At 43.3% G+C, this 25,236-nt stretch overlaps 1 protein-coding gene across 2 annotated transcripts in view; it reads left to right on the top strand.

The window, feature by feature from the left end:
- prel (preli-like) overlaps positions 1-17,064 on the top strand; it is a 202,342-nt gene extending 185,278 nt beyond the window's left edge. For both annotated transcript variants that reach the window (XM_068388400.1, XM_068388401.1), the window contains exon 6: positions 15,904-17,064. In XM_068388400.1, the coding sequence (XP_068244501.1) occupies positions 15,904-16,003 (100 nt within the window). In that variant the 3' untranslated portion in view covers positions 16,004-17,064. The remainder of the gene's footprint in view (positions 1-15,903) is intronic.
- The last annotated feature ends 8,172 nt before the right edge of the window (positions 17,065-25,236 follow it).

Below are 25,236 nucleotides of genomic sequence, written 5' to 3'. Positions count from 1 at the left end.
GGTAAAACTCGCTGGTAAAGAGACTGATGTCTCACCAGGTAAATCCTCGGACAGCTAGATTAGTGTCAGGTTCAGATTTCCTTTTATGGGCTCTCGTGGCATGGTTGGTTTCGACCTGGCCTTTCATTAGAAGGGGCTAGCGTTCGATCCCAAGTATGAGGTAGAAATTTATTTCTATTTGAACACGATGTTGTGTTGATATTTATCCATATTGACTCATTAGGGGTAATTTGAATGAATTACTACCAATTGTGTCACGTGGTGGCCCGGGGAAATCTGGTAAAACTCGCTGGTAAAGAGACTGATGTCTCACCAGGTAAATCCTCGGACAGCTAGATTAGTGTCAGGTTCAGATTTCCTTTTATGGGCTCTCGTGGCATGGTTGGTTTCGACCTGGCCTTTCATTAGAAGGGGCTAGCGTTCGATCCCAAGTATGAGGTAGAAATTTATTTCTATTTGAACACGATGTTGTGTTGATATTTATCCATATTGACTCATTAGGGGTAATTTGAATGAATTACTACCAATTGTGTCACGTGGTGGGCCCGGGGAAATCTGGTAAAACTCGCTGGTAAAGAGACTGATGTCTCACCAGGTAAATCCTCGGACAGCTAGATTAGTGTCAGGTTCAGATTTCCTTTTATGGGCTCTCGTGGCATGGTTGGTTTCGACCTGGCCTTTCATTAGAAGGGGCTAGCTTTCGATCCCAAGTATGAGGTAGAAATTTATTTATATATATATAATATATATATATATATATATATATATATATATATATATATATATATATTTATTCGATAGAAATTCTTCTGATTTAGATTTTGTTTAGCATATCTTTCTTTCAAGAAACAATGTAGGCTATTGAATACTGGTATGTATTGAAATAATTAGATTTATCATAATTTGATTTCACAAAATGCATTACTCATGTTCCTAGATAAAAGTTCTCGAGTATAAAGAGTAACAACAGTAGCAGGTAGAAACTTTGGCATTGTCCATTCATTAAGCATATACTTTTCTTAGCTCTGTAATGTTGTTGGTCATGTTTTAGCTAGAGCCAATTTCTTTCATCATGTTTTGGGTAACAGTGCCTTTATTTTGTTTACTCGGTTGTCCACTTGCTCATCATGAGTTAATTTTAGCTGGGTAATTGAATACACTAATACCATTTTACTGAAATATAAAAAAGAAAAAGAAATTTTTCGTTATTATGTGGGAAAAAAGATTTCATAAAAAGAAAGGAAGAAATGCATAATAGTAAAATACATCGCAATAACTCTAAAGGCGCCATTCCAAAGATTGTGCCTTGACCCTGAAAGTTCTGAAACTGCACTTATGCAAATAGACAGCAGCTCCTTTACCAGGTATAAATGATACAAATGAACAGGTAGAGTGCCTCAGTTTCGATTTATCCTTCTTTACAGGAGGACAATGAACAAAACATTCAAGTACTGTACATCCTAAATACAGTACTGTACATTTATATTGCTTTTAAACCTTATTTTTCTTAATTAAAATTTCTTAATGAGTTGTTGAAGGTAAGTTCTGATGCTGTTTTTCCTCAAGTATTCGTATACAGCATATGTACGCTTTTCCGTTGTCATTATCTCATTTACAAATAAAGGATGGTAAGTCTAGTATAGTTTACACCAAAATCATTGTGACTTGTTGTAAAGTAATCATTTAGGCTGGATTTACATAGATAGTACTGTAATGCGAAATCAGAAATGGAAACCCCTGAAATAGAATGCCTCACACTTCATGTCACCCTGTAATATAGGTGTAGGCATGGGCTCACATTTGACAGATGTCAATATGGATTCCTTGGATAAAGATACACCGGTTACATTGGCATTATTGAGAGAGCAATGGAAAAAGAAAATATAAGGTTGAAGAAATATATTTTATTTAAGAATGTCATAAAAGACTTATGAGGAACTGAAGTCGCTGGTGCTTCTACATATGCATTCTGCAGGTTATGATTGGCAAAAATCATATCATCAGAAAAAAAATTATTCTTGACTCTCGAGTTTGAAATTGGATTTGAAATTTATTAGCAACAACAGTCGCAGCATTAAAAAAAACACAAAACCAGTTAGCTTCTGATTGCGGCGTAGATAACATCTCGCCGCTCTCTCGCTTATCCCGGCCGTTCACCTTGTGTTCCCATGTGATTACTTTGTGTTCTCACCCCTTGTTCCATGTGTTCCTGTGTGTTCCTTTACCTTATGTCTCACGTACTATATTCCTGTTGTGTTCCTCACCTTTCCTTTGTGTCCTTTGTGTTTGATTTTGCCATGAAACCTCGGCGTCGCTGTCCCGGGTCTCAAGCGGGTAAGGCTTGCGGGGCATGGGTCTCGCCGCCCGTGGTCGACCCGCATTCCTTGTGCTCCTCGTGTCGGGGGAAGAGGTGTTCCCCGGAGTCTAAGGGCCCGGAGTGTGAGTCTTGGCCGGAGCTCCAATGGGCTCTTTTCGGCAAGAAAAAGAAGAAGGCTTCTAAGAGGTCGTTTAAGAAGTCAGGCCTTTCGTCGCCGGTCACGTCGCCCTCGGTCCTGTCGGAGAGAGGTTCTCCTTCGCCTTCCCCTACCCAGGGTAGGGGACTAGGTAAGTCCGTTTCAGGGAAGCGGCCCATTGCCGTTCCCCATGAGTCTAATGTGGGGGATTCTGTGTTAAAGGGGTCTATGCAGACAAGTGAGGGGGCTGCTAAAGTGGTGGGAGTGTGTGCTTTAGACGAAGGCTTGGTGCCCGCAGGACCCGTCATAAGTGTGGATCCGGGGTGGGGGGGCCCACTTCAGCGCCCATCCTCACGCCCGTAACGTGCTTTTCAGGTACAACATCTTCCGGGGGTGGCCAGGACATTGGTAAGCGACCCACGGGCATTTCGGACCCCGACTCCATCGTTTGGAGGGCCCCGAGGAAGACCTTCAGGTCCCCCTTGAGATTGGAGGAGGAAAGCGAAGGATGGTTCGACGGTCGTCCCATAACCCATTCGCCCTCGGCACCATCAGCCACGCTCCCTCCGGAGTTCATGGAGCCGGTAACCCCGAATTCCAGACCCAGGACCCCCATCAGGTCGGTTGCCGCTCCAGTGCCTGCCTCGGTGGCTGCTGGAGCCGACCCGATGCCCAGTACAGTGTCTCTTCGGCTCCGCCCGCTCGTCGGGGGCAGCTGTTGGCACACTCGTTACTGCCCTGGCCTAGTAAGTCGGCGGCGCCACCCGTGTGCGGAGAAATCCTGCGGGTTCGGCACAGTAACGTGACTCAAAAGTCTATGGTCACAGCGGTCCCGGCCAAGTTTCGGGATTCGCCGCTGCCACGACCATCATCCAGCGTCATCCGGGTGAGCCCGGGAGGGGCTAGACCCATGATGGCTACCTCCGCCCCGACGGCTCTACCCGTGACGGAGGCGCCCGCTCCATCATCCTACCAGGAGGAACGGGATGCCTCCATGCCCACGGATCCCTCCGCGTTCAAGGAACCTGCCGACGCGGAGGTACGGGTAGTGAACGGTTTAATTGACTGTACAGTGTCTCTTCGGCTCCGCCCGCTCGTTGGGGGCAGCCGTTGGCACACTCGTTGCTGCCCCGGCCTAGTAAGTCGGCGGCTCCACCCGTTTCCGGAGAAATCCCGCGGGTTCGGCATAGTAACGTTACTCAAGACTCTTTGGTCACAGCGGTTTCGGGATTCGCCGCTGCCACTACCATCATCCAGAGCCATCCGGGTGAGGTCGGGATGGGGTAGACCCATGATGGCTACCTCCGCCCCGACGGCTCTACCCATGACGGAGGCGCCCGCTCCATCATCCTACCAGGAGGAACGGGATGCCTCCCTGCCCACGGATCCCTCCACGTTCGAGGAACCTGCCGACGCGGAGGTACGGGTAGTGGACGGTTTAATTGACTCGGGCGAGTGTTCGGTGTAGGTCTTGTCCTACTGTAAGGTGCTTGCTCTCATCCGACGGCATCATAGGTTGGACGAACCTTAACCAACGGCTGCGCGAACTTGGCTCTCGGGTCTGGGCAGGATGGTGGAGGATCCTGTGCAGAAGAAGACTTCCTTGACCCTGCCTTTAGCCCCCGATGTTGCCATGGGAAGGAACACGTGGACTTGTACGTCTCAGTCCCGGAGAATTCCTTGAGGTCACAGGGCTCAGGCAAACTCCTACCGGGTCTCAAGACCCAGAGGAAGTTCTACGGGCTGGACGGACACCATTCAGGGCCCCGCACGGTAGAAGAAGTGGTCGTTACACTGAACCAAGGCAACTCAGAAGAACGTAGCCTTAGGGCGCCGGTGGTCTTCTCTCCAGCGGAGGCCGCTATAATGGAGGTCATCGCTCAGGACGTTGTGAACGTCACCTCTTGGCTGGATTGGTGGGCCTGTACACTGGCGGACTTTCAGATCTCATACGACCTCGCAGTGCCAGACAATCAGGCCCTTCTGAAAGAATTGATCCGCTCGGGGGGTAAAGCCATGAAATTTCTGACACGCCAGTCCCTTACCCAGACAGCCAACTGGGTTCTGAGGAGAATGGACACTATCCTAATCAGTCTTTCCCGCAGGCTCCCCGAGCGAGTGGCAAAGTTCCTTAGAAACTCTCCGTCTCGGCCAAGACGGTGTTCCCTCTCCAGACGGTAGCAGAGACGGTGTTCCCTCTCCAGACGGTAGCAGAGACGGTGGAGAGAGTCAGCAGATTGAAGGTACCAGCCGAGTCGAGGCAGCAGTTGACAAGGCGGCCCGTTGCGAGGAGACCTGCGGCAAAGGGGCCTACCCGCCTCCGCCTCCAGCTAGGAAAGGAGCATCCACCTCTTCATGGCACCAGCCTCCGTGGCCCTCCAGGGGGAGTGGTGCTCAACCCCAAACATACTATAGACCTAAGTTCTCCGGGTCAAGGAGAAGCCGGTCAAACTGCCTTCCTAGAAGGAGATAGGGAGAGAGGCCCCCTACACCTACCCACGCCACTGGTAGGGGGATGCCTCAAACAGTTTTGGCAAGCATGGCGGGACAACGGGGCGGACCCATGAACAGTTACTGTTCTCAGGGAGGGATACAGGATTCCCTTCCTGTCAGAGCTGCCCCCGCTGATCCCCGATCACCGAGGGCTATGGTTAGCTCCCAACGACTCGGAGAAGAAGGCAGCTCTACAGGCAGAGATGGAAGTTATGCTGGAGAAAAGAGCCCTGCAACCCGTGCACGAGTCGTCGCCGGGATTCTACAGCAGACTCGTCCTGGTGGAGAAAGTGGCAGGAGGTTGAGACCAGTAATCGACCTCTCGGCATGGAACAAATTCATCAAGAAGACACCCTTCAAGATGGACACGCCGAAGTCGGTTCTGGCAGCCTTGAGAGAAGGGGATTTCATGATGTCCCTGGATCTCAAGGATGCCTACTTCCAGGTTCCCGTTCACCCCTCCAGCAGGAAATTTTCTCAGGGTAAAGGGGGGGCCTCCAGACTCATCAATTCAGGACCCTCTGCTTCGGTCTGTCGACAGCCCCTCAAGTCTTCACGAGAGTCTTCGCCCTGGTCTCGACCTGGACACACAAGCAAGGCTCAAACTCAGACCGGTTTAGTGGAACCTGAAGGACCTCTGGTCAATGGGAAGCTCCCCACAGAAGATAATTCCGGTGTCACTTCCCTCCAAAGAAGCTCTCCTCTGGTGGTCCGACAGGAGGAATACGTTGAAAGGGATTCCGTTCGGCTCCCCTCCCCAGGAGATGCTGCTCTTCACGGACGAATCGAAGGAAGGGTGGGGAGCGCATCTCCTCAAGGAAACAGCAGAGGGGAAATGGTCAGTGGGGGAAGAGGCCCGGCTCATCAATCTTTTGGAGCCCATGGCAGTGCAGAGGGCATTGATAAGCTTCGTCCGCCTCGTTCAGGAGAACTCAGTAGCCCTCATGTGCGACAACGCCACGTACATCAAGAAACAAGGAGGGCTAAGATCAAGGGATTTGTGCGATCTCGCAGCTCGGGTCCTGGAATGGGCCAAAAGGAACGACATTCTCCTATCGGCCAGATTCATCCCCGGAAAGAGGAACGTACTGGCGGACGGGCTAAGCAGGAAAGGCCAAATAGTGAGATCAGAGTGGTCCTCTCACCCTCAAGTGGCACAGGAAGTCCTCCGTCGTTGGGGCTCCCCTGTGATAGACTTGTTCGTCACAAGACTAAACGCACAGCTCCCCGTGTTCTGCTCCCCAATAGCGGATTCGTCAGCAGCCTTCGAAGACGCCTTCCAGCACCCTTGGGACAACCTCCACGTATACGCCTTTCCCCCCCTTCGGGATGATCAGACGGGTGCTCAACAGGTTAAGACAGTCAAAGTCCACAGAGATGACTTTGGTAGTGCCTTGGGGACTGGAGAGGGAGTGGTTCGTGGATCTGCAGGACCTAGCCATTCTCCCGCTGTGGCCCTTACCAGTAAGAGGAGACCTGCTAAGTCAACCACACTGCCAAAAGGTGCTCGAAAACCCTCGGGCTGAGGCTACACGCGTGGAGGTTATCAAGCGGTTGCTAAGGAAGTAAGGGTTCTCGAACAAAACAGCGGATAGGAGGTCAGGGTACCTGCGGAGGTCCTCTTGTGTTGTGTACCAAGATATATGGGCAACCTTTGTCAAATGGTGTGCCACTCAGAACCTTCGGCCCTTGAACGTTTCGGTCCACAACATCGCAGACTTCCTGGTACACTTGAGGGATGATCTAGGGGTCCCCATCCCAGCCAGCAAGGGGGTTCGAGAAGCGTTAGGACAGGTGTTCCAGGGACCTCGCGTCACATCTCGATGCTCATCAAGAGTTTTGAGCAAACTTGTGATCCCCACACCTCAAGGGTTCCCCAATGGGATGTGGCCTAAGTCCTTCAGGTCCTTTCACGGCCTCCCTACGAACCTCTAAAAATGTTTTAGACTAAGAGCTCGCCCTCAAAGCCATCTTCCTATTAGCCCTGGCCTCAGCGAAACGAGTGAGCGAGCTTCACGGCCTGTCTTTTTGAGGTATCCCACTCGAAAGGGTGGAAGGACATGACTCAAGTTTTTGCCGGAGTTCGTAGCAAAGACCCAGAACCCTGCAATTGCGGACCCGAGGTCTCAATTCCGGCTATTCCACGCTCGGACAACCCTAGTGACCATCAGGAAATACCCTAGTAGGACGGCCAAACTCAGACCGGTGGTGAAGAGTTTGTTTGTGTTCACAAGCTCGGTCAAGAAGGCAGTTTCCAAAAACACCATATCCTTCTTGCTGAGACAGGTTATAAAGAGGGCCTATGAGAGTGAGGGCTCCACGGTGCCTGGTACCCCAAGACCTCATGATATTAGAGGTCTTAGCATGTCTTTAGCGTTTGGCACCAACATGGCGGTAGGCCAAATAATATGGGCGGGCACTTGGGCTAGGCAGTCCATCTTTACAGCCCACTACCTCAAGGACTATACGAGGAAGTCCTTGGATGCCTTCTCCATTGGGCCAGTCATTGTGGCCATGCAACAAATTTAGTAGTTTGGGCCCCGGGTTAGCTGTGGGAAGTAATCGTAAGCGACACAAGTTCCTCCTTACTTCCTGGCTAACCTCTATCCGTTTCCCGAGACCCCACCCTTTTTTCCCCATCCCTACATGAGAGATGGGATGTTAAAACACATCAAGTATGGATTTTGAATAAAAGGTGAGTTGTAAATAAGGTAGACTTTTGCGTGCTTTCCCCTACTCTCCTGCCTCTCCCTGGGAGTCCCAGAACTAGCCCCCTATCTAGTTCAAGGGCCCCAGCGAGTCTCGAACATTTCAATCTGTAAGCTACTCCCTCCTCCTAAAGCATAAGTCTCCTAAGAAAGTAGTTCGAGGTAAGTATTCTGTGTTGGAACAAATCACAAATTTTAAGTAATTTGTATTTTTCCTAACATACTTACCTCGAACTACTTTCGGGTAATGGCCCTCCCATCCTGCCCCGAGTATCTTCTGGAGTTTGAGGAAGCCTTAAAACAGAAGCTTACTGGGTATCAAGCATGGCCACACGCGTGACCTGGGTTGCACCTGGGCGAGTATCCTTACGCCCTTGAGAGGCAGCAGAGAGGGGGGCAACTACGCAAAATTCTTGGTTGGTGATTGAGAGATTCCAGACTCTCCTAAGAAAGTAGTTCGAGGTAAGTATGTTAGGAAAAATACAAATTACTTAAATTTGTGATTTTATGCAGTGGTTAGTGGGCTGCGGTCCAGTATAGTACATAAACTTACTGTTGGGTTTACGACCTCTATCTCGCTAACCCACAATTGAATAAATGGCCTGTCTGAACAGTAAAATACTGGGAATCATTTCTTGTTTTGGTTTTGGGCAAGGGGACCCAATAAGCTACATGTACAGTTAGAATCATAGGAATGCTGACACTCAGGAAATCATTCGTCAGATGTCTCTAGTGTTCCTATGACTAAACAGACAAGGTGTTGTTTTTTTTTACTACTTCGACAAAGTAGATGGAGCCTTCTCCAACCTTAGTGAATCAAAGACAGTGAAAGGCTGTCTTTGTGAGTGAAAGCATATAGATGTTACAAATCAAGTTGCCATATTTCTTTCTGTAATATCATTAGATGTTTCAAATATCCACTGCAAATACTGAATACACACACATACACACTCACACACAAAAATATTATATATATATATATATATATATATATATGTATATATATGTATATATATATATATATATATATATATATATATATATATATATATATATATATATATACAGTGGAACCTTTACACACAAACGTATCTACATCCGAAGTAAAATTCGAGCAAATTTTTGACTCTACACCCGAATTTTATTTCGACACACGAAGTAAACATTACGCCATTGAGCGTCGAGTGCTCAGTTCTCTATTCTTGTGTGTATCGTGTGGTTGTCCTCTGTTTGGTCTGTTATTAACAGTGCTTATTTTCTTCCTTTTCTCACATTTCCTTTTTGATTTTACCTATAATCATGGTGCCTAAGAAGCTAAGTTTCAGTACAGGAAGAAGGCAATTCTTTCATTAGAATTGAAGCAAGAAATTATAGAAAAACATGAGAGCAGTGTGCATGTGAGTGATACTGTATGGCTAAACAATATGGCCGGAATAGGCCTATGATCTCGAGGATCATCAAGCTGAAGGCAGCCATTAAAGCAAAAAACCATCGAAGGGGATCACCATTATTACAAGACATCTTAGCAATACCCTGGAAGAGATAGAACGCCTTTTGTTGATAGGGATAAAGGACAAAGAGATTTGTTGGCAACAATCATCTGTGAGAAGGGCCAGCGTGATGAACAGAAAGAAAGAAAAAAGTGAAGCAAAGAAAACCATGATAGCATTAACAAGCTCTTTTAAATAAGACTTCTCTCTTTTTCTGTTTCTCTCTAAACATAGCATTAACATGTTCTTTAAATAAAATATCTCTCTCTCTCTCTCTCTCTCTCTCTCTCTCTCTCTCTCTCTCTCTCGCTGTTATAGTGTTAGATACGTCTATTATTTTTTTTTCCGAGAGAGAGAGAGCCTTACCTTATTTTTTTCCTTATTTTTTGTTTGGGTTCCCCCAGGTCCCTCAGTGTGAGGCACCTCGTATATCCACCAGAGAGTTGCTAATACATCTTCCGGTGTATTTTGCATCTTCCAGTCTTGGATGGTCTGGGATGCATCTTAGGTATTTATCGAGCTGATTTTTAAATGCATCTACGCTCACTCCTGATATGTTTCTTAGATGAGCTGGCAGCACATTAAATAGTCGCTGCATTATCGATGCTGGTGCGTAGTGGATTAATGTCCTGTGCGCCTTTCTCAGTTTACCTGGAATGCTTTTTGGCACTATTAATCTACCTCGGCTTGCTCTTTCTGATACTTTAAGCTCCATGATGTTTTCAGCAATTCCTTCTATTTGCTTCCATGCTTGTATTATCATGTAGCGTTCTCTTCTCCTTTCTAGACTGTATAGTTTTAAAAATTGCAGTCTTTCCCAGTAATCAAGGTCCTTAACTTCTTCTATTCTAGCAGTATAGGACCTTTGTACACTCTCTATTTGCGCAATATCCTTTTGGTAGTGTGGGTACCATATCACATTGCAGTACTCGAGTGTACTACCCACATAAGTTTTGTAAAGCATAATCATGTGTTCAGCTTTTCTTGTTTTAAAGTGTCTGAATAACATTCCCATTTTTGCTTTACATTTAGCCAACAGTGTTGCTATTTGGTCGTTGCATAACATATTCCTATTTAAAATTACACCAAGGTCTTTAATTGCTTCCTTGTTTGTGATTGTCTCATTATTAGGTCCCTTGTATGCATACACCATTCCTTCTCTGTTTCCATAATTTATTGATTCGAATTTATCGGAGTTAAATACCATCCTATTTATCTCCGCCCATTCATATATTTTGTATAGATCTCTTTGTAGTGAGTTCCTATCTTCATCACAAGTAATTTCTCTACTTATTCTTGTGTCATAAGAGATTAAACAAAAATGTGTTTAGAGTACATATGATTTTTAACAGCGTCAACGAGTTGAAAAACAATTAAATGTAACTAAGAAAGTAATAACAGCTAATCTGAATTCGTTTATTAACTAAAACAAATATTGATACAAACACACTCGTGTGCGTATGCACAAACACACACACAGGTGCAAAAATTGCTACGCAGTAAGAGAGACGGTCGGGGAGGAGGTAGAGATGGTGACTGCGATAACATACCGTAACTCGTCACTGAAAGTGATGAAAATAAAAAATCAAAAGAAAAAAAAAATGTAAAAAATATGAAATATAAAAATTAAAAAAAAAATAAATAAGCTAAGTTAGATTAAAATTTCCGTAGTGTAAGTTACGGTATGTTATCGCAGTCACATTCTCTACCTCCTCGCCGATCGTGTCTCCTCGTGTGTGTGTGTGTGTGTGTTTGCGCATACGCTCACGAGTGTGTTTGTATCAATATTTGTTTTAGTTAATAAAGGAATTCAGATTCGATGATTTGTTTTTTTAGTTACATTTAACTGTCTTTCAACTTGTTAACGCTGTTAAAAATCATATGTACACAACACATTATTGTTTAATCTCTCATTTTTGTTTAATCTCTCTCTCTCTCTCTCTCTCTCTCTCTCTCTCTCTCTCTCTCTCTCTCTCTCTCTCTCTCTCTCTCTCTCTCTCTCTCAAAAAAAAAAAAATAATAGACATCTCTAACACTAACAGTGAAGAAGAACAAAAGAGAGAGAGAGAGAGTATTTATTTAAAGAACATGTTAACACCATGTCTACCTTCTCGCCGATCGTCTGTCTCCTCCTGGCGTAGCAAATCCTACACCTGCGTTGGCCTGTCTCTAAGGTAAAGTGGCAATAAAACACATTTTTTATTTATTATTTCTTTATAATTATCTTTTTTACATGCTTCTTTCATATTATGCAGTTATGTTATTGTTATGTGTAATTATGTGTAGCCATATATTAAGGATTTATTATGGGTTTTTAGGCTGAGGAACGAATTAAATGAATTACCATGTATTCTTATGGGAAAATTTGTTTCTACATCCGAACATTTTCTACATCCGAAGTTGGTTGTAGAACGAATTAAATTCGTATGTAGAGGTACCACTGTGTATATATATATATATATATATATATATATATATATATATATATATATATATATATATATATATATATATATATATATATAATATATATATATATATATATATATATATATAATATATATATATATATATATATATATATATATATATATATATATATATATATATATATATATATATATATATATATATATATATGTATAATAAATATATATGTGTATGTGTGTATGAATAATAATAGCAAAGTTACTGGCAGATTGCACTGCTATTGAAAAGCAAAAGATTAGGACAATAGAAAAGGTTTCCTATAAAATTAACTCTCTTGAGGCAGCCAGTCTTCAATCAAACATGTATTAATTTTCATTATTATGGTACATGTCTGCAAACCATATAATTAACCCCCTCCTCCCCTTGAATCAAATCTTTTTGCCAGTGCCAAGTACAGGAGGTCAGTGGGTTACGATGATTTGCTATCATGAACGTGATTCCATAACGTTTAGAATTTTTGTAACTGAATTTTGAGGTGTGATAGTTAATTTGTTGATACAACGAACTACTTGCAATGTGAAGAGCTACTAACACAGTGGAGTACTGTACAATAGTGTGTTACTTATTACTTATTGCCTATTATTACTGTATAAGTGTAGGTATACTACTGTATAAGGTACAGGTATTTGTATGCATAGGCTACAGTAATTTAAAAATGGTGTGGGATTATTTACTTCCTTTTGAAATATAGTATACAGATACAGTATGTGGGTATGTTTGTATGTACGTACAGTAAGTTATGTACAGTGGAACCTCTACATACGAATTTAATCCGTTCCAGAACCAACTTCGGATGTAGAAATTGATCGGATGTCGAAACGAATTTTCCCATAAGAATACATTGAAATAGGATTAATCCGTGGTTGAGCCCAAAAACCTATGATAACTTCTTAATAAACTACTACACATAATTTTCCCATGAGAATAATGAACACTAAATTAGATAATAGACATGTAAATAAGAAGAATAGACATGTAAATAAGAAGAATTAGCAAAAAATGATAAATAAGAAACGGGTTTTTAGCGTCACTTTACCTTAGAAACTCCAGCGCAGGTGTTGTTCGTCTTCGCTACGCAGAGAGGAGAGAGGAGACGGACGGACGGCGAGGAGGTAGAGAGGTTAACTACGATAAACGTAACACTACCGTAACTTATTCTAACTTACACTAAGTGAACTTTAACATAACTTAGCTTATTTTTTTTTTATTTTTATATTCTATATTTTTTTTTACATTTTCTTTTTTTCTTTTTGATGATTACGTAATTTTAATCACTATCACTTACATTTAAAATTGACTGAATTTCTTTTGCTTCACTCTTTTCCGTTTTCTGTGTTTCACTTTCTTCCTCTTCACTCTTTGCCGTTTTCTTCGGTTCACTTACATCCTCTTCATCGCGAGTTCGCTTCGCAGTTTTTTTAAAGAAAGCATCGATAGATAATTGCTTCGTACGGCTTTTCAGAATGTTTCGAAAGTGCGTTAGGCAAACATCATCGAATTGAGAAACTACACGACAAACCTGCAATTTCTTTGGATGGTATTTGTCGATGAAGTCGACCACGTCTTGATATTTTCCTAACACCTCTTTTATTTGCGCTGAACCTAACACATGTTCTACCTCCTCGCTCTCTTCCTCGTCATCACTCATGTGCTCCGACATAGCATGGAGTTCCTTGAGCTCATCCGTCGTCAGTTCGTCGTGATGTTCGGCGACGAGTTCCGTAACGTCATCTGCGTCGACCTCCAGACCCATGGACTTGCCAAGGGAGACGATTTCCTCTACGGCTTCCGCTGCACCGACCACGGGATCAGGTTCGGGGTTAAAACCCTCGAAATCTCGGGGAGAAACTGCATCAGGCCACAGCTTCTTCCATGCAGAATTGAGGGTCCGTCGAGTTAATCCCACCCAAGCCTGATCAATGATCTTTAAGCAGTGCACGATATTGAAGTGGCCCCTCCAAAATTCACGCAAAGTTAAGTTGGTGCTTTGCGTGACATTAAAGTACTGCTTGAATAAGTGCTTGGTGTACAGCTTCTTAAAATTAGAGATGACTTGCTGGTCCATGGGCTGGAGGATAGAGGTGGTATTTGGTGGAAGATACAGCACCTTTATGAACTTGAATTCATCGAAGATATCATCTTCAAGTCCGGGGGGGTGAGCGGGTGCATTGTCAAGGCATAGCAGGCACTTTAAAGGCAATTTCTGCTCATGAAGATACTTCTTCACAGAAGGACCGAAAACTTGGTTTACCCATTGCACAAAGAATTGCCTAGTGACCCAGGCCTTCGAGTTGGATCGCCAGAAAACATGAAGCTGATCCTTATCGACGTTGTGTGCTTTAAAGGCCCTAGGGTTCTCTGAATGGTAAACAAGCAAGGGCTTAACTTTAAAGTCCCCGCTAGCGTTGGCACATAGAGCAAGAGTCAACCGATCCTTCATTGGCTTATGCCCAGGCAATTTCTTCTCTTCAGCAGTGATGTAGGTTCGACTCGGCATCTTCTTCCAAAACAGCCCGGTTTCATCACAATTGAACACCTGCTGCTCTACGTAGCCTTCTTCCTTTACGATATTTTCGAATTTCTTAACAAAGTCAGTTGCAGCCTTTGTGTCCGCACTAGCAGCCTCTCCGTGGCGAACAACTGAATGAATCCCGGACCGTTTCTTAAATTTCTCGAACCAGCCACGAGATGCCTTGAAATCATCTAAGGAAGGCTCGGTTGAACTCTCCCCAGCATCACCCACAGAGCTCTCCTCCTTCAAGTCCGTAAAGATGGCGTGCGCCTTCTCGCAGATGACTGTTTCGGTGATGGTGTCGCCAACGATCTCTCTATCCTTAATCCACACTAGTAGAAGTCGTTCCATCTCTTCTATGATAGGGGTACGGCGTTTGGAAATTATAGTGATCCCCTTAGAAGGTTTCACTGCTTTAATAGCTTCCTTCTGTTTAAGGATTGTCGAGATCGTCGACATATTACGGCCATACTGTTTAGCAAGTTCACTCACGCGGATGCCACGCTCATGTTTTTCAATAATTTCCTGCTTAATTTCTATAGAAAGCATTTCCTTCTTCCTTTTCTCACCACTACCACTACCACTGGCAAAACTAAGCCTTTTTGGACCCATGATTTACGTAAATTATCGTTAATGGATGCACGTAAAAAATCACGATTAATTCACAGTTAATATCACAACGCAAAGAGCACAACCACACGAAGCCGGCGAGAACAGAGGACTGACCCAAGCCGCGCTAATTGAGCGTCCCTCCGAGGTCGATGTGCTGCCTTCTATCGGCGGAAATAAAAAACACTTCAGGCGCTATGAGCACCGACTACGCGTACGAGTATTGTTTACTTCGGGTGTCGAAAAAAACATTCGGGTGTAGAGTCGGAACGTGTTCGAATTGTACTTCGCGTGTCGAAAAATTCGGATACAACCGGTACGACGAAAATTGCTACTTCGTGTGTCGAAATAAAATTCGGGTGTAGAGTCAAAAATTTGCTCGAATTTTACTTCGGATGTTGGAAAATTCGGATGTAGATACGATCGTGTGTAGAGGTTCCACTGTATTGAAATCCGACTTCCAACAAGGTATAATAATGAATCCCGTAGTAACCTGAGGACCTCTTGTAAAGTTTTTCATAACTTCGATTTTATGAAGTACTGAGGTTGAGCATTTCACCCAGACTATGGTTAATACCTCTCATTATGAGTATCAGGAGAGGTATATAAAAAAAAGAGAAATATTCGTAATTTCATATTTTTATATTTTTATTGCAAAAAAGTTAGCTCTTCGAAGATATTAGCTGTGCAACTCTCAGGGAAGTATTTTGGTACTTGCTGGAGAGTTAAAGTTAAATCATGCCAAACTTCCTTCAAGCATCATATCAGTGGTACTTTGACGTGAAGATAATAGTTTTTCATGAATCACATCATGTTACATCATAGAAATTTCAAGTGTATTATTTATTGAAAATATGAAGGGCTGAGTAACATATATTCAAGAATAGAATTTTTAACAATGAGGAAGCTTTAATATTATTTGTAGAAAAATCATTTTTTGTTCGCGCAAATTTTGTTAGTCTTCACTTTTGTTAGTTTGTACCACATGACCCAGTGGTGAATTTTGTTTTCTCTACTATTAGTTATTATTTAGCTAGCTTGTTAATGAATCGTTGGTAATTATTTGCTTAATTTTTAGCTTAGAGATATACAAGATTTTATAATCTTTATAAGTATGTGTTATTAGCAATAATATTCTTTTTTTCTAGGCTAAAAGATGCAGCAAGGGAGACTGCCAAACGGGCAAAGGAATTAGCTCAAGAGAAAGCTGGGCCAATTTATGCAGCATGTGAAGGTGTTCGAAGTTGATTAGACAGGTGCTGTGAGAGCTTCAGGTGACATTCTTTTGGGCAAGCTATGAAGGATACTGTATGAATTTACTCTCAGCAATTAGATGAAGAGAATTTAATGCTGCTATTGTTAATAAATTAACATGTATTGAAGGAATGAATAACATTGGTAAATTGACTGTAGATATGTACATTTTCAAATGTTAAGGTGCAATCATTATAAAAACTTATTGTAATATTCTGTATCAGATGTGGTTAGTATTGGCACTACAGGTATTACAGCTTAAATGACAGCTTTGTTATGGACTGAGGAACAAGACATAATAAAAGTTCTGTTACTTTTCACCAACACAAGGCATGGTTATTAGCTTTTCATTTTTTGTTTAAGCACGATTCTTTTGAAATGGTACTTTTATGAAAGTGTAATAACTTCTGCTGAATAGATTCCGTCCTGAGGTCAGATGGTCTTGGAAAAGCTGAGTTGGCTATTAATTCATATAAAATCCATCAACCTTTGATTAACCAAGGATTGTTCTAATGATTGTAAACAGGTTCAAAGAGTAATTCTATTTCACAAAAGCAATTTGAGTTTTTAGGTAAAAAAGCTTTTGAATTTTTGTTACATTATTTCTTTGTTTACAATTTCATTAAAGCCTTCCCAAAGTTATCCCAGATTGTATAGCCAGAAAAGTCTGTTCATCATTCCATATTCTTGTGTTGTGATAAGTCATTTTTATACTGAATGGCCAAGATAATTTCACATTGTATGTTGTGCTATATCAAACTAAGAAAAGTAATGAAAGATCTTGTAGTTAAAAAGGTTTCTAAATGTGTTTTGGAATTTTTAGAATTAGATTTGTTTTTAATTTTACTCCTGCTTTTATGGCTAGAATTTAACTTTTTTTTCCTAAAATAAAAGTATAACCTTTAAGGAAATAAAACACTAATTAGGAAACATTGTACAACTGGAGAATCTAGAATTCTTCTTTATTGGTTATTATGAGAAAGTGCAGTTATTTCTTCTGCATTCATGGGATGATATAGCTAGATTACTGAATAAATTGCTCATGAAAAAAAAAATATTTCTTTTTTCACCTTAAATTTTTTATGAAAGTAGTTTAACTTGACCACTAAGCTTAAGCTAAAAACCTTAGCTGGTATTAAACAAGGATCTCACAGTTTGATACTAGAATCAATGATTAACAATGACTGAACACCATTTTAGAACCCCAGAGAAAAATTATATATATTTCATAAAGAAGATAAAGAAAAAAAATTAGTGAAAATAGGAGACATCAGGCAATCTGAAACTCAAGCCAAACTATAAAATTGTTAAGCATAATTTTTGGTTAAGGCATGATAATGTTTTATGCAATTTGCAAAGTTATCGGATCAACCTTCATATTCTTGTACTATGTAGCTCTTTTATAAATTAATCTTTTCCTGCAAATATTAGACTAATAATAACGAAGTGCTAACTCTACAACCTCAAAACAAAATCATTGGTCATAAAATCTTTTTGGGGATAATCTAGCCTATCCCCTCCATAGGACCACTATACCTTCACTAACCAGCCAAGTCATGGAAAGTAAGTGAAGGCATTGTGGTCTAGAAGCAGCACCAACATAGAGTGTGTTTCAAATTGATTTTGTCTTGCCCTAAAGAGTTCACCAACACCCCCTCTCTTTTTTTATGATGTATTAGTAGCCATTAATGTTAACTTTGATTTTTCAAATAGAGTTGATAACCTTGGGGTTAAATAGTTTGTTTTTGATTCATTTAAGTAATTTCGTACATTCATCGTCAGTAGTTACTGGACAAGTCTCTTGGAACTTCTACAGCTGTGTTGGTAGGGTATAGGGATGTAGCCACTAACCTAATCTCTTCTAATACATTAAATACGAGTAGTTCTCTGCCTAATATTACTAAATGTTCTGATGTTGAAGTAATTGAGTGTTTGACTTCATCCAGGAGTGTATCACAACCTGGTGAATATGTGAATACACTGAACCAAAGACGCATCTCTCTTCCTTTGGTTGACTTTTTATCCCCATATCCTGGGTAAGACGTTGACATATTTCTTAAGGTCTTACTGACTGGTCCTAAAAGTTTTGCCAAAGGCAGGGGTTTTAGTAGATGTGGCAAATATCAACCTTGTCCTTTCCCTTCCCATCTGAAACCCTTCCAAATCGGTTACTATTTTACCAGACTCTATGTTTGGAGACTGCATCAGTGCAACAGGAAGCAGAGGATAGCCAATGTATGTTACATAAGGCAAACCATTTAAAGTTATGTTTTTATGAAATCACCGTCTCCGTCCATAGATTATTCTATTTGGGAAAGGCATCTTGGGCTTCTAAGCAACCCCACTTAAATTCTTAACAACCTCGGTTGAAGTGAAGGGAAAGCGAAGTAGATTTTTTTTGGCATTCCAAATTGACCTTTTATTATTATTGACCCTCTTGGTAAGGAAAAAAGTAATTTAGATTACATGAAGTAAATGTGGAACCTAGTACACTAAAAGGTAGTAGCCATACAAAGGGATCTGGATTGTTGGAAGCTTTTAGAATTTGTCAGATAATTGAAAAGCAAAAGATCTTGAGGAGTTCAAAGTCCTGATAAGAGTGTATCTACAGAAACAGAACAGACTGCTGACACTTCCAACTCAAGTATGGGGGATGAACCTCAGAGTATTCAGTCTTTTTGCTGGCGGCAGAGCAGCAGGGTGAGTAGTCACTCCCCTGACGGCTTTCAGCTGCCGGCATAGGAGGCTATGCCTCCCTAGGCCACACTTGAAGTGGTTGTATGATGCCGCCACCTTCTCCCCTGCGGTCTAGAAGACTAGTCCTGTGTCGGCAGACCCTAGGCTGAAGAATAGATATCCTTCTGCCACAAATGATGGCGCCGACACCGAAATGAAGTTTCTCCCCTGTTGGAAAGTGACTGCAATTCTGCCGCCGCCTCCTAACACGGCTTCGGCAGACCCTAGGCTGAAGAATAGATTTCTTCTGCTGCCTAGGATGACGCCGATAGTGAAACAGAGTTTCTCCTTTGTGTGGCAGTGGCGGCAACCCTGCCACCTTCTTTCACACTTAATACAGGACCCTTTCCCTGCCTTTCTCTGTCCTTTAGAGATGGCCTAGCCGTCGCAACCCTGTGGCCGTCGTCCCACAATCTCACCACATGCCGGGTAGGTTGTGGTGCCGGCCGGCCTCCTACATAAGCAGCTGTATAGTCACTCAGTCTTTCCCTTATGGACACAAGGCTCCGGGAAAGGTTGTGCCGGCTGTGACGGCTGCCGGTGGAAGACCCCTTTCTGTCGAGTGTTCCTCAGTCCTCTCTTGGATTGCCATCCACATCCCCGGAGCCGTCAGTGACCGGCAACGGTTGTTGTGGTTGGATGGAAGCTTGAATGATACATTCTCCCCTTCCATTTGAACCCTCATTCTGGAGGAATGCAGTAAGATTAAGTACTTACACCATTATTTATTGTTAATAAAAATTAATAAGATAGGCCTTCACTCCATGCTTTCTCTCTCTCTGTCAGCTAGTGCTGCCAGGTACTAACCCAGCCGGCGGCTTGCCGGCTGGGCCGGTGCCGCCAGGCCTAACCCAGCTGGCGACAGGCAGGCTGGGCTGGTGCCACCAGTTACTGACCTTGCCGGCTGGATCGTGCCGCCAGGTACTAGCCTAGCCGGCAACATGCCGGCTGAACTACAGTATATGATTATACAGTAGTCAGTATATTGGCAGTTTAGATCTTACTGCAGATAGAAACTATAGTATATAGTATACAGTAGTTATTTTCCAACATACCCTGTGTATCCTTGCACAGTCTATTGTTGAGACCAATCATATATCGAAAGAAAAGATTTCTTTCAATACACTGATAGCTAATCAGTTAACACTTTACCCCACAATTTTTAAATATTTAACTTAGCCGGTGAATATATAATAGCTGCTACTCAGGGGCTCGACAGAAAACACACTCAAAAACTCGCAAGCGATCGCTATGAAGGTTGCGGGTGTGACCACCAGCGCCAACTAAAGGCCAGATACCACTCTTGCATGTAAACAAACCCTTCAATTCTTCTCTGTCGACCTTGACGACAAGACGTATCATTACTCGCTGTAGAACCTGGAGTTTTCTCAACATATTTGGTGAAGTACTTCATTTTGGTTTGAGCTTTCGCAGTGCAGGTGTTTTATCTTCAACTTAAATCTTGAACTCGTTTTGGATAGATTTAATTTTTGATGACTTTGGATTGTTTTTTGGACTTTCTTTGACTTTTAAATGGCCGACCCTTCCCTTAGTACGGAAGTGTGTTTTAGGCTTTTAGCAATTATCTTATCACGTTATAAATTGATTATAGATTTTCCTCTATATATTTTATATCTCACCCGCCTTTATTAGGCCTCTTCGATTAGCTTTCCATTTATAATAAACATCAAGATAAATTTTAATGATTTGTTTATATGCGACCTTTCCTGAGAGTAGGCGGTCCTAACTTGGAAACCGAAGTTAAACAACGTTGAGCCCTTTCAATCGTAAATAACTTTTACAGAGCTAATGATTTAAAACTTATTAAATGAATTTTTTTTAGTAGATATTTTATGAAAGATTTTCTTTGAATAGTCTTCGTACTGTTTCAAAGATGAACTAACGTTTAGTTTATTTATGCTACGCAGTTTGCGCTCTATCGTTACGATAGAGAGAGAGAGTATCACGGTTTCACTTTGCAGAAAGAGTAAATCGATTCTGACGTTTTGTTCATTCTTCTTTCAAAGCTTAAATGTTTTAAATTCTATTTTAAAGGAACTTTTTAATTGAAAAACCTTTCAGTTTTTTCCTTTGGTCAAATAACCTGTTTTTTGACGAAACGTAAGTGGGCTCTTCTCTTCGGTGCGAAATCAAGAGAGAGAGAGAGAGAGAGATAGAGACGGAGAGAGAGAGAGAGGAGAGAGAACGTTCCGATCTTTATTCTCGTCCCAAGCGAGTAACGTTGTTCTCGAGTTACTCTCGTCCCTAGTCTCTGTACGGGGAGAAAGGATAAAACGTTATTAGTTTTTATTCTCGTCCCAAGGCACTGTACGGTGAGAGATTGAAAACGTAGTTTTGAATGAACTAGTGTTTAGTCTCTTCCCTAGCCACTGATCTTTTTATCTTAAAATATGTTTACTGTTTTTTGCTTGTATTAATGTGCTTACATTATACGACTGATTTCGCAATTATAACCTTTTGATGAGGGTAGAATTGCGTGCTTCAGGTAGAAATCAGTTTTATTCATACCTAATGTGAATTGTTAAAAAATTCGATTTCAGTGAAATAAGTGCAAAACAGAAAATCGTAGTGATAAAGTGATATTGCGCAAAGTGTTATCAGTGTTGCGACCGAGGGTTCGTCTGTTCGTGCCTGTCGTTCGCCTAGTCCGGGACCTCTTGCAAGCTCCCAAGCCCAGGGGAGAAGTAATGTCGTACGACTTATGGGTTCGAGAGGCCTTGATCAGCGAACAGACGTTCCCTCTATGGTATCAGGCGTATCTCACCAAGATCACCCCTACCATAAGGCGAGAGAGACGATTTTCTCCTCGTCATCCGAAGGCTTTTCGCATAAGAAACCGTGGAACAAGGTTTCGAGGCCCTTTAAACGAAAGTCAGTCCTTTCAGGACAGGTCCAGCGTCCTGGTTTTAACTATTAGGACAGCTCTGACCCTATGCAGTCATCGGAAGACTGCTCGCCGCCTAAACAAAAGCGTAACACAGACTCCGAGAGTCTTTTTGTAGGCAAGGTTTTGCAGTCACAGACGTTACCCTCGTCTCTTACCGCAACCATTCCCGTTGATCCTAAATGGGTTGTACGGCAAGACATGCAGAATAAGCTTGCCTCTCTTATGGAAGACTATTCTGCCGATAAGGTTCACGTTGATCCTAGCCGTTTTTCTCATCGAGATCCTGGCCTTCAGCCACCCAAACGAACCTTTGTGCGTCCTGTTGACGTTGGCGTAGCTAAGTCACGTCAGTCACGATATGTAGAGCCTCACTCGATGCGGTCACGTGTTGATTTTCAGCCGCATTTGGACGTTAGGCCGCTTCCTAATGCTCCTGTTGACGTTCAGGACGTTCGCCAGCCAGCGGAGTTGACTTGTTTTGACGCTGAGCGTCAACTACCGCAGTCTAGAGTTGTTTTGACTGCTCAGACTAGGCAGTTAAAACAGTCTCGAGTGGACGCCGAGCGTCCTCCCGCACCTGTTGTTGTTGACAGTTCACAGACTGTTAAGCAGTTACATGACGTTGCGTCCTGGTCCGCTACTAATGCACCAGTGCGTGTGGAATCTGCTTGTAAAGCATTGCCACCACGGTAGGTCTCTCCCTTGCTTGAGACTCGGCTATTGTCGGACAAGGTTCCTTCAGATAAGGAAGTTGCTGTTCCCCCTCCTACTGATATTCCCTTGAGGACTCTGTCAGGCGGAGAGGAGCCTAAAGCTGCTTAGCCCTCTATGGACTTTAAATAAATCATGCTGATTTTTAAGGATCTTTGTCCGGATCTTTTTGTAACTGCTGCTCCTCGTTCGCCTAAACGTCAGAGTTTACACTAGGCCTAGCTACTTCGAAGCCGTTGTTTTATAAGCTAGTGCTCTCTCGCTCTTCTAAGAGAGCTTTACGTTTGCTAGGCGACTGGTTTATCACCAGGAGGAGTTTGGGGGAGACAGCCTTTGCTTTCCCTACTTTTAAGCTGGCTTATAGAGCGAGAGTCTGATATGACACGAGAGAAGTTCTCGGCTTGGGAGTTCCTGCCTCTGCCCAGATAGACTTCTCAAACCTCATAGACTCTCCCTGGCGCCTGGCCATGAGACGCTCCAAGATTTTACAGGTCGACTTCAGAGCTATTTTCGAGCGTTTGAAGTTTTGCTGTACAATTATGTCATGCATAAACAAGGCTTTCAGGGATGGCTCCAATGATCTGACAGCCACGTTCTCTGCAGGAACAAGTCCCTCAGGGATGGCTCCAATGATCTGGCAGCCATGTTCACTGCAGGAGTACGTAAGAGGCAAGTGCGCTCAATGTGTTCATTGTCAAGACAAACTTCACGATGAAGTCTACCAGGCTGTCTTGACAGCATTTATGGAAGGCGACTGGATGGTCTCTCTCGACCTTCAGGAGGCATACTTCCACATTCCTATACACCCGGATTCCCAACCGTTTCTGAGGTTTGTTTACAGGAATGTGGGGTACCAGTTTCGAGCCCTGTGCTTTGGCCTCAGTCCTGCGCCTCTCGTGTTTACGAGGCTCATGAGGAATGTGGCAAAATCCCTCCATCTATCGGGGATCCGAGCCTCCCTGTACTTGGACGACTGGCTTCTCAGAGCATCGTCCAGTCTTCGCTGTCTGCAGGATCTACATTGGATGTTGAGTCTGGCCAGGGAGTTGGGACTTTTGGTCAACCTAAAAGTCCCAACTGATCCCATCCCAGATTATTCTATATTTGGGGATGGAGATTCGTAGTCCAGTTTTTTTTCGGGCTTTTCCGTCTGCCACCGAATAGAACAAGCCCTGCTCGAAGTCCAACTAATGCTGAAAAGAAAACGTTTGTTCAGTTAGGAGTTGGAACAGTCTCGTAGGGACTCTCTCATCCCTGGAGCAGTTTGTCTCACTAGGGAGACTACACCTTCTGCCTCTCCGGTTCCATCTAGCCTCTCACTGGAACTAGGACAAGACGTTAGAGACGGTATCATTCCCAGTCTCCGAACCAGTAAAGGCATGCCTGAAATGGTGGGACAGCAATATCAGTCTGAGAGAGGGACTATCCCTAGCAGTCAAGAACCCAAACCACGTGTTGTTCTCAGACGCGTCGGATTTGGGTTGGGGTGCGACCCTGTACGGTCGGGAATGCTCGGGTCTGTGGACCTCAAGTCAGAAGAGCATGCACATCAACGGCAAGGAGCTATTAGCAGTCCACTTGGCCTTGATGATATTCGAAAGCTTCTTCGAAACTAAGTGGTAGAGGTCAACTCAGACAACACCACAACTTTGGCGTACATCTCCAAGCAAGGAGGCACACACTCCTTCACGCTGCTCGAGATCGCAAGGGACCTTCTCTTATGGTCAAGAAATTGAGGCATCTCCCTGTTGACGAGATTCATCCAGGGGGACTTGAACGTCTTGGCAGACTGTCTCAGTCGGAGGGGTCAGGTGATACCCACGGAATGGACCCTCCACAAGGACGTGGGCAAGAGTCTTTGGGCTACTTGGGGTCAACCCACCATAGACCTCTTTGCCTCCTCGTTGACCAAAAGGTTACCAATCTATTGCTCTCCAGTCCTAGATACAGAAGCAATCCACATAGACGAGTTTCTACTGGATTGGTCTCTTCTGGACTTATATGCATTCCCACCATTCAAGATAGTCAACAAGGTACTGCAGAAGTTCGCCTCTCACGAAGGGACAAGGTTGACGTTGGTTGCTACCCTCTGGCCCGCGAGAGAGTGGTTCACCGAGGTACTTCAATGGCTGGTAGACTTTCCAAGAAGTCTTCCTCTAAGGGTAGATCTGTTACGTCAGCCCCACGTAAAGAATGTCCATCAAAGCCTCCCCGCTCTTCGTCTGACTTCCTTCAGACTATCGAAAGACTCTCAAGAGCTCGAGGCTTTTCGAAGGAGGCAGCCAGTGTGATTGCAAGAGCGAGGAGAGCTTCTACCATTAGAGTATACCAGTCGAAGTGGGAAGTCTTTTGAGACTGGTGCAAATCAGCATCTGTGTCCTCGTCCAGTACCTCTGTAGCCCAAATCGCAGATTTTCTTTTACATCTGAGAAAGGTTCGCTCCCTTTCAGCTCCCACGATTAAGGGCTACAGGAGCATGTTGGCTTCGGTCTTTCGACATAGAGGCTTAGATCTTTCCAACAATAAAGATCTCCAAGATCTCCTTAAGTCTTTCGAGACCTCTAAGGAACGTCGTTTGGCAACTCCTGGATGGAACTTAGACGTGGTCATAAGGTTCCTCATGTCAGACAGGTTTGAGCCTTTACATTCAGCCTCCCTGAAGGATCTCACCCTCAAGACACTTTTCCTAGTGTGCTTGGCTTCGGCTAAAAGGGTCAGTGAACTTCATGCCTTCAGTAAGAACATCGGTTTTTTCTACAGAAAAAGCCACTTGTTCACTTCAACTTGGTTTCCTGGCCAAAAAATGAACTGCCTTCTCGTCCTTGGCCTAAATCTTTTGATATTCCTTGCTTATCAGAGATCGTAGGCAACG

Source organism: Palaemon carinicauda, chromosome 15, assembly GCF_036898095.1.
Source record: "Palaemon carinicauda isolate YSFRI2023 chromosome 15, ASM3689809v2, whole genome shotgun sequence".
Lineage (NCBI taxonomy): Eukaryota > Metazoa > Arthropoda > Malacostraca > Decapoda > Palaemonidae > Palaemon > Palaemon carinicauda.
Note: the sequence above shows the minus strand (reverse complement) of the source record. Positions and strands in the feature narration are given on the sequence as shown.